Genomic DNA, 9,462 nt, shown 5'->3' with positions numbered 1-9,462 from the left:
TGTGCACCAGCCACGCTTGCCCCCCGACACGCCACAGCACACGCGTGTGCCCCCCCGCTCCCCTGTGACACGCGTGTGCACCAGCCACACTTGCCCCCCGACACGCCACAGCACACGCGTGTGCCCCTCCCGCTCCCCTGTGACACGCGTGTGCCCCCCCACTCCCCTGTGACACGCGTGTGCCCCTCCCGCTCCCCTGTGACACGCGTGTGCCCCTGCCGCTCCCCTGTGACAGGCGTGTGCCCCCCCTGCTCCCCTGTGACACGCGTGTGCCACCCCGCTCCCCTGTGACACGCGTGTGCCCCTCCTGCTCTCCTGTGACATGCGTGTGCTCCCCCACTCTCCTGTGACATGCGTGTGCCCCCCGCTCTCCTGTGACACGCGTGTGTCCCCCCGCTCCCCTGTGACACGCGTGTGCCCCTCCTGCTCTCCTGTGACACGCGTGTGCCCCTCCCACTCCCGTGACACGCGTGTGCCCCCCGCTCTCCTGTGACACGCGTGTGCCCCTCCTGCTCCCCTGTGACACGCGTGTGCCCCTCCCGCTCCCCTGTGACACACGTGTGCCCCCCCGCTCCCCTGTGACACGCGTGTGCCCCCCTGCTATCCTGTGACACACGTGTGTCCTCCCGCTCCCCTGTGACACGCGTGTGTCCTCCCGCTCCCCTGTGACATGCGTGTGCCCTCCTGCTCACCCTGTGACATGCCCCAACACGCATGTGCGTGCCCCCACTCCCGCGACACGCTGTGACACGCGTGTGTGTCCCCCCCCCCCCCCCCGCTCACCCCGTGGCCTCGTTGACGTCGACGCACAGGACGATGTCGAACTCGCCGGGTCTCATCTCAAACTCGGTCTCCGGGGGGGGCTCCGGCCCCCCGCTGCCGGCAGGGGCCCAGGCGTCCGGGGGGGCCCAGGCGTCCGGGTGGTGTCAACCCCCCCCCCCCGACAAGGGGCCCAGGTGTCCAGGAGGGGCCCAGGCGTCCGGGGGGGCCCAGGCGTCCGGGTGGCATCATTCCCCCCCCCCCCCCCGGCCACAAAGGGACCCAGGCGTCCGGGGGATCACCCCCCCCTCCCTCCAAGGGACCCAGGTGTCCAGGAGGGGCCCAGGCGTCCGGGGGGGCTCAGGCATCCGGGTAGCATCATCCCCCCCCCCCCCCTCCCCGGCCACAAAGGGGCCCAGGCGTCCGGGGGGGCCCAGGCGTCCGGGGGATCCCCCCTGCCTCCCCCCAAGGGACCCAGGTGTCCCGGAGGGGCCCAGGCATCCGGGGGGGGGCCCAGGCATCCGGTAGCATCATCCCCCCCCCCCCCGCCACAAAGGGGCCCAGGCGTCCGGGAGGGGCCCAGGCATCCATCCCCCCCCCCCCCATTACTTACGCTGGGGGCGGGGGCGGCTCCTCGGACGCCTGGGCCCCCTCGGCGGGGGGCGGGGCCTCGGGGGCGGCAGCCAATCGCTGGGCCAGGGCCCGGCCCTGGGGGGTCAGCGAGTACCTGGGGGGGGGGGCGGGAATGAGGGGAGGCGGAGCCAACTGCCCCCCCCCGCAGGGCCCAGGTGTCCGAGTGCCCCCCCCATCCTCTGTGGGGCCCAGGCATCCGGGTGCCCCCCCCCCAACAGGGCCCAGGTGTCCGGGTCTCCCCTGCCCCCCCCCACGGGGCCCAGGCGTCCGGGTCTCCCCTGCCCCCCCCCGCAGGGCCCAGGCATCCGGGCTCCCCCCCCCCACGGGGCCCAGGCATCCAGGTGCCCCCCCCGGGGCCCAGGCATCCGGGTTCCCCCCCCATGGGGCCCAGGCATCCGGGCTCCCCGCCCCCAACAGGGCCCAGGCGTCCGGGTGCCCCCCCCACCGCCCCATGGAGCCCAGGGGTCCCAGTGCCCCCCCCCGCGGGGCCCAGGTGTCCGGGTTCCCCCCCCACGGGGCCCAGGCGTCCGGGTGCCCCCCCCCCACAGGGCCCAGGTGTCCTGGTGCCCCCCCACCCCCCTGCAGGGCCCAGGAGTCTGGGTTCCCCCCCCCGCAGGGCCCAGGCGTCCGGGTTCCCCCCCCCCCGCGGGGCCCAGGCGTCCGGGCGCTACCTGCAGCCGCTGCCCTGCACCAGGCGCCGTCGCAGCAGGGAGCCCAGGGCCCCCCCGGGGGCCACCTGCGGAGGGGGGGGGCAGGGGGGGCGTCAGAGGGGCTGCTGGGGGCACCCAGGGGTGCTGGGGGGGGGCCCTGGGGTGTCCCAGGGGTGCTGGGGGGGCCCCAAAGGTGCCGGGGGGGGTTGGGGGGGCCCAGAGGGGAGGAATGAGGGTGCTGGGGGGGTTCCCATGGGTGCTGGGGGGTCTCTGGGGTGCTGGGGGACATCCTGGGGGGGTCCCATGGGTGCTGGGGTGTCTGGGGGGGGAGCTGGGGGGCCCCAGGGGTGCTGGGGTAGTGCTGGGGGGGGTCCCATGGGTGCTGAGTGGGTCTGGGGGGGAGCTGGGGGGGCCCCAAGGGTGTCAAGGGGGGCCCAGGGTTGCTGGGGGGGGCCAGAGAGGGGGGAATGAGGGTGCTGGGGGGGGTCCCAGGAGGGTCCCTGGGGTGCTGGGGGGGAGCTGGGGGGCCCTGGGGTCCTGGGGGGTCGCATGGGAAAAAAGAGGGTGCTGGGCGGGGGCCCAGGGGTGCCGGAGGGGTCTGGGGTGGATCCTGGGGGGTCCCTGGGGTGCTGGGGGGGTCTGGGGGGAGCTGGGAGGGCCCTGAGGTGCTGGGGGGGAACCTAGGGGGGTCCCAAGGGTGCCAGGGGGGCCTGGGGGGTCCCTGGGAGGATCCTAAAGGTGCTGGGGGGGCCCCAGGGGTGCTGGGGGGTGCTGGGGGGGCTCCCAGGGGGCCTCGGGGGCCCTTTGGGTCCCCCCGGGAGGCAGCAGGGCTCCGGGGATCGCTGCATTCACTCTGGTCCCTACTGACAGCAGGAGACTCACCGCCCCCAGGGGCCGGGTGCAGAGGGGCTGGGCCGCGGCTCGGAGCTCCGCCTCCGGGAGGGGCCACGGGCTCTGGGGGCGGAGCCAGGGCTGAGCGGGGGCAGGGGCCCAGGTGTCCGGGCCCCTCCCCCATCCCACAGCCCCCCCCCCCGCCTCCCCGAGGGGCCCAGGCGTCCGGGCTCACCCTGAGCAGCGTCACCAGGAGGGCGAAGGGCTCCGAGCGGGGGAGGGGCCGGTACTGCCGCGGGGGGCGGAGCCTCTGCGGGGGAGGGGCGGCGTGAGCGGGGGGGCCCAGGCGTCCGGGCGCCCCTCCCCCTGCCCCCCTGGGGGCCCAGGCGTCCGGGCGCACTCACCGTGGGCGGAGCCTGGGGGCTCTGCCGGCCCCGCCCCTCGGCGGGGGGGCTGGGGGAGGCGGAGCCTTCTTCTGGGGGCGGGGACAAACCACAGGTTCAACCGGCCAATCAGAGCCCTGCTCCCCCTGGCCCCGCCCCTGGAAGCTTTGGCCCCACCCCTTTCTCCTCCCTGAGGCCCCGCCCCTGCCCCTTGCCCCACCCCTTCCCCAGGCCACACCCCCTCAAAGCTCCACCCCCTTCCAGCCCTGCCCCAACCCACTGTCCCCACCCACCAAGCCCTGCCCCTCCCAGGCCCCGCCCCCAAGGCCACCATCCCAAGCCCCGCCCCTTCTAGGCCCCGCCCACCCAAGCCCCACTCCTCCCAGGCCCCACCCACCCAAGCCCCGCCCCCTCTTTGCTCCCACCCCCCCTCCCCTGGGCAGCAGCAGGGAGGGGAAGCCCCAGGCCCCGCCCCCTCCCCAGGCCCCGCCCCCAGAAGCCCCGCCCCCGGAAGTCCCGCCCCCCACAGCAACACTGCTACAGGCGCTGATCAAGGCAGCAGCAGGGAGAGGCAGCCCCAGGGCCCCCCCCCCTCCCAGGCCCCGCCCCCGGAAGTCCCGCCCCCGGAGAAGCCCCTCCCCCGGAAGTCCCGCCCCCCACAGCAGCACTGCTGCAGGCACTGATCAAGGCAGCAGCAGGGAGAGGCAGCCCCAGGCCCCGCCCCCTCCCTAGGCCCCGCCCCCTGCAGCAGCACTGCTGCAGGCGCTGATCAAGGCAGCAGCAGGGAGAGGCAGCCCCAGGCCCCGCCCTCTCCCTCCCTAGGCCCCGCCCCCCGGAAGCCCCGCCCCCGGAAGCCCCGCCCCCGGAAGCCCCGCCCACCGCGGCGGTGCTGCTGCAGGCGCTGGTCGAGGCGGCGGCAGATCTTGGGGCCGAAGTGGCGGAGCATGGCGGCCTCCCGGCCCGAGGCCAAGCGCAGCGGGTAGCGGCGCAGCGAGCGCAGCGCCTGCGGGGGGGGAAGGGGGGGCTCGGACGCCTGGGCCCCCCCCGGACGCCTGGGCCCTTTCCACACCTAAGTCACCCCGCCGGACGCCTGGGCCCCCCCCCAGGACGCCTGGTCCCCTCCCTGGATGCCTGGGCCCCTCCCTCGGACACCTGGGCCCCTCCCGGACGCCTGGGCCCCTCCCTGAACGCCTGGGCCCCCTCGGACGCTTGGGCCCCTCCCCGACGCCTGGGCCCCTCCCAGACGCCTGGGCCCTTCTCCCGGACGCCTGGGCCCTTTCCACACCTAAGTCACCCGGGACACCTGGGCCCCCCCCCAGGATGCCTGGGCCCCTCCCTGGATGCCTGGGCCCCTCCCTCGGACACCTGGGCCCCTCCCGGACACCTGGGCCCCTCCCTGGATGCCTGGCCCCCCCCAGACACCTGGGCCCCTCCCGGACGCCTGGGCCCCTCCCGGACGCCTGGGCCCCTCCCTGGACGCCTGGGCCCTTCTCCCGGACGCCTGGGCCCTTTCCACACCTAAGTCACCCGGGACACCTGGGCCCCCCCCCAGGATGCCTGGGCCCCTCCCTGGATGCCTGGGCCCCTCCCTCGGACACCTGGGCCCCTCCCGGACACCTGGGCCCCTCCCTGGATGCCTGGCCCCCCCCAGACACCTGGGACCCTCCCGGACGCCTGGGCCCCTCCCCGGACGCCTGGGCCCTTCTCCCGGACGCCTGGGCCCTTTCCACACCTAAGTCACCCGGGACACCTGGGCCCCCCCCCAGGACGCCTGGTCCCCTCCCTGGATGCCTGGGCCCCTCCCGGACACCTGGGTGCCTCCCCCCCCAGGACGCCTGGGCCCCTCCCTGAACGCCTGGGCCCCCTGGGACACTTGGGACCCTCCCCGGATGCCTGGGCCCCTCCCGGACGCCTGGGCCCCGCTCTCACCCGCTCGTAGGCCAGTTGCCGCCCCCCCCCGGCCGCCACCGCCTCGTCCCGCCACTCGCGGAGCCACTTGGTGAAGAGAGGGTTGGGCGAGGGGCGGGGCCGGGGGCGGGGCCTGGTGCGGGGGGCGGGGTCTGGCGTAGCCATCGTCCTGCAAAGGAGCAACGTTAGTGCCCCCCCCCTTCCCCGGACGCCTGGGCCCCCCCCGGTCCCTTCCCTCCCCCCCACTCCTCCCCGGACGCCTGGGCCCCCCCCGGTCCCTTCCCTCCCCCCTCCCCAGACGCCTGGGCCCCCCCTTCCCCTTCCCCCCCGGACGCCTGGGCCCCCCCGGTCCCTTGCCTCCCCCCCGCTCCCCCCCGGACGCCTGGGCCCCCCCTTCTCTCCCTTCCCCCACCCTTCTTTCCCTCCCTCCCCTCTCCTTCCCCGACGCCTGGGCCCCCCCCGGTCCCTTCCCTCCCCCCGGACGCCTGGGCCCTCCCCCAACTCCCCGGACGCCTGGGCCCCCCCTTCCCCTTCCCCCCCGGACGCCTGGGCCCCCCCGGTCCCTTCCCCCCCCCCCCCCGGATGCCTGGGCCCCCCCTTCTCTCCCTCCCCTCCCCTCCCCTCCCCGGACTCCTGGGCCCCACACCGATCCCTTCCCTCTCCCCCACCTCCCCGGACGCCTGGGCCCCCCCTTCTCCCACCTCCCCGGACGCCTGGGCCCCGCTCACTTGAAATTGGCGCCTCCGGCGGGAGCGCGCTGACCCCTGACCCGGAAGCGCTGCGCCCGCGGCCACAGAGAGGCGCGCGGGAGGACCGAGCGCCGCCGCGGCCCCGCCCCCTCCGGCGCGCTCGTTTGCATATTCATGAGGCTGCGAATATTCATGAGGGGGGCGGGGAGGCGCCTCTGCGCGTGCGCGGGGCCCTGGGCCGGGGCGGGGGAGCAGCGGGGCCCTATGGGGGGTTATAGAAGGTCTATGGGGGGGTCTAGGGGGACCTATGGGGGCTATAGGGGGCTTATGGGGGGTCTAGGGGGACCTATGGGGGCTATAGGGGGGATTTGGGGGCTTATGGGAGCGTCTAGGGGACCTGGGGGGGGGCATGAGGTCTATGAAGGCTATAGGGTGCCTATGGGGACATCTAGGGAGCCATATGGAGGCTATAAGAGACCCGGGGGTGTGTAGGAGGCTCTATAGAGCACCTCAAAGCGTCTACGGGGTCTATGTGAGGGGGTTGGAGACCTATGGAGGCTACAGGGTGCCTATGGGAGGGTCTGGGGGGGCTGAGGGGAGCTTTGGGGGGCGTAGACCCTATTTGGAGTACTATAAGCACCTATAGAATTCCAAGGAGAGTTCTATAAGTGCTAAAAACTAACGTAAAGCACTTACAAAACAACCCATTCATCATTTTTAGTGCTTAGAAATCTCTTGGGGCCACTCTAGGCCGCCGGGAGGCCCTGGCGCCTGCTCTGGAGGACTCGCTCCCCACGCGTGGGGCCGCTCTAGGCCGCCGGGAGGCCCTGGCAGCTGCTCTGGAGGACTCGCTCCCCACGCGTGGGGCCGCTCTAGGCCGCCGGGAGGCCCTGGCGCCTGCTCTGGAGGACTCGCTCCCCACGCGTGGGGCCGCTCTAGGCCGCCGGGAGGCCCTGGCGCCTGCTCTGGAGGACTCGCTCCCCACGCGTGGGGCCGCTCTAGGCCGCCGGGAGGCCCTGGCGCCTGCTCTGGAGGACTCGCTCCCCACGCGTGGGGCCACTCTAGGCCGGCGGGAGGCCCTGGCGCCTGCCCTGGAGGACTCGCTCCCCACGCGTGGGGCCGCTCTAGGCCGCCGGGAGGCCCTGGCGCCTGCTCTGGAGGACTCGCTCCCCACGCGTGGGGCCGCTCTAGGCCGCCGGGAGGCCCTGGCAGCTGCCCTGGAGGACTCGCTCCCCCCTTCCCATATGGGGGGGGGCAGACACCCCCCCCCCCCAATGACCCTCTTCACCCCCAAATACCCCTGAGGGAACCTTAAATACCCCAAGCCCCCAAGTAGCCCCGGGGGGCCCTAAATACCCCCCAACCCCCAAACACCCCCTGGGGGGGCCCTAAATACCCCCGGGGGAGGCCCTAACCCCCCCCCGAGCAGAATGCAGAGCCGGGTCCAACACAGCCAAATGTTTATTCGTATATCTTAAAAACTCCTTTTACAAACAAATTCGGGGGCCCCCCTGCCCCCCCCCACAAAGCGAGGTGGGGGGGCAACAGGCAGAAACCCCCAGGGGAGGGGCTGGGGGGGGGCTGGTGACCCCCCCATTGGCATTTTGGGGTCCCGGAGGGGTTTTGGGTCCCCAGGAGGCTTCTGGGGGTCGCCGGGGGGGGTTGGGGATCTGCCCCCCCCCCAAGAGCCATTCTGGGGGGGGGTCCCAACCCCCCGAGAGTGTCAGGGCCCCCCAGGGCGGTTTGGGGGGGCCCCATCCACCCCTGTGGGGGGCTCAACACCCCGGAGAGGCTTTTTTGGGGGGGGGGGGTCCTGCGGGCACTCGGGGGGGCTTAGGGACCCCCCGGTGCATTTTGACCCCCCCCCCCAGCATTTGACCCCCCCCAATGGATTTTGGGGGCCCCCAGGCAGATCTGGGGGGGCCAAGAGCGTCTCGGGGATCCCGGCCACCCCAGGGGGGGGCTCGGGTGACCCGGGGGGGGATTTGGGGTGGAATTGAGGGAAAATTCGGTGAGGGGATTTTGGGGGGATTTAGGAGGATTTGGAGAAGGATTTGGGGGGGGGGAATTTGGGGGCGATCGGGAGAGATTTGGGGGGAGATTTTGGGGGGGATTCGGGGGAATTTGGTGAGGGGATTTTGGTGGAATTGGGGAGAGATTGGGGGGAGATTTGGGGCAGATTTGGGGGGAATCGGGGGGATTTTGAGGAGAATTTGAAGCGGATTCGTGAGGGGATTCGGGGGGGTTTTGGGGGGATTCGGGGGGGGATTCGGGGAGGATTCGTGAGGAGATTTGGGAGGTTTTGGGGGGGTTGGGGGGGATTCGGTGGGGGATTTTGGGGAGGATCCGGGGGGATCGGCGAGGGGATTTGGGGGGGATTCGGGGGGGTCCCGGGGGGGCTCAGAGGAAGGCGTTGCACCACTCGCGCAGGCAGCCGGAGCAGTTGCCGCGACTGCTCGGCGTTGGCGCACGTGTCCTTGAGCCACTCGCGGAAATGCTCCTCGTCCTTCTTCAGCACCAGGGAACTGCCCCAGCACCACGTAGGCTGCGGGGGGGGGACACGGGGGTCACCGGGGGGGGGACATGGGCCCCCCCCACGCCTCGGGGCCCCCCCGGGGACGCCCAGAGCTCCCCGTCCGTCTGGAGCACCAGCAACTGCCCCAGCACCAGTAGGCCTGCGGCGGGGGGGGACGTGTCACCGGGGGGGGGGACACATAGGCATCGGTATGGGGGGGATGACACCCCCAGAGTGGCCCTGCGCCTTGGGGACACCTTGGGGACGCCCGAAGTCCTCAGCCAGCGCCAGCACCCTGAAGGCTGGGGGGGGGGGACGCTGGGGACACCCTGGGGACACATTAGGGACACCCTGACACCCCCAGGCACCTCGGGGACACCCTGGGGACACCCCGGCACCCCCCAGATGCCCTGGGGACACACTGGGGACACGCTGGGGACACCATGATACCCCCCCAACAGCTTGGGGACATCCTGGGGACACCCCCAGACACCCTGGGGACACCCCGGCACCCCCCAGATGCCCTGGGGACACGCTGGGGACACCATGGCCCCCCCCCGACAGCTTGGGGACATCCTGGGACATCCCCAGACATCCTGGGGCACATTAGGGACACCCTGACACCCCCAGGCACCTCGGGGACACCCTGGCGACACCCCCAGACACCCTGGGGACACCTTAACTCCTCCGGGTCCCTGTGCCATCCCCAGTGTCCCCAGGGTGTCCTCCATGTCCCCAGGGTGTCCCCGATGTCCCCAGGGTGTCCCCACGGTGTCCCCACCTTGTCAAAGCCCTTCTCCTCCAGCTTGCGGCCCAGCACCTCCCCGATGCCGGCCAATGTCCCACCGATGTCCCCGTGCCCCCCAGGTCCCTGATGTCCCCAGGGTGTCCCTGATGTCCCCAGAGTGTCCCCGATGTCCCCAGAGTGTCCCCGCGGTGTCCCCACCTTGTCGAAGCCCTTTCTCCTCCAGCTTGCGGCCCAGCACCTCCCCGATGCCGGCCAACGTCCCCACCGGCTTCTCGCCCATGGGCTCCGCCACGAGTTGCGGTGCTTCTGCGACGTCGAGGACATCTCGGCCAGCCCTGCCGGGGCC

General features: G+C 73.1%; 2 protein-coding genes across 3 annotated transcripts; both read right to left on the bottom strand.

The window, feature by feature from the left end:
• Positions 1-779: 779 nt before the first annotated feature.
• On the bottom strand, positions 780-6,015 carry MUS81 (MUS81 structure-specific endonuclease subunit). 2 transcript variants are annotated; one of them, XM_064503703.1, is made up of 9 exons: positions 5,893-6,015; positions 5,186-5,333; positions 4,136-4,259; positions 3,278-3,348; positions 3,109-3,183; positions 2,925-2,996; positions 2,064-2,128; positions 1,373-1,486; positions 780-876 (listed from the first exon to the last, which is right to left on the bottom strand). In XM_064503703.1, exons 2-9 carry the CDS (start codon positions 5,327-5,329, stop codon positions 780-782), a joined length of 762 nt encoding a protein of 253 aa, XP_064359773.1. In that variant the 5' UTR covers positions 5,330-5,333; positions 5,893-6,015. The 2 variants fall into 2 exon arrangements, with proteins under 2 accessions (XP_064359773.1, XP_064359774.1); XM_064503704.1 differs by having other exon boundaries at positions 5,866-5,983.
• Positions 6,016-7,296: 1,281 nt separating this feature from the next.
• On the bottom strand, positions 7,297-9,440 carry BANF1 (BAF nuclear assembly factor 1). The gene is given in 5 exon segments (XM_064503715.1): positions 7,297-8,298; positions 8,300-8,374; positions 8,376-8,398; positions 9,315-9,410; positions 9,413-9,440. Coding segments are annotated over 5 exon segments (267 nt in total). The 3' UTR covers positions 7,297-8,253.
• Between the last annotated feature and the right edge of the window lie 22 nt (positions 9,441-9,462).

The sequence above is a fragment of the Dromaius novaehollandiae genome, unplaced genomic scaffold (genome assembly GCF_036370855.1).
Source record: "Dromaius novaehollandiae isolate bDroNov1 unplaced genomic scaffold, bDroNov1.hap1 HAP1_SCAFFOLD_148, whole genome shotgun sequence".
Taxonomy (NCBI): Eukaryota; Metazoa; Chordata; class Aves; order Casuariiformes; family Dromaiidae; genus Dromaius; species Dromaius novaehollandiae.
The sequence above is the reverse complement of the archived record's forward strand: the minus strand, read 5'-3'. Positions and strand labels throughout refer to the sequence as shown.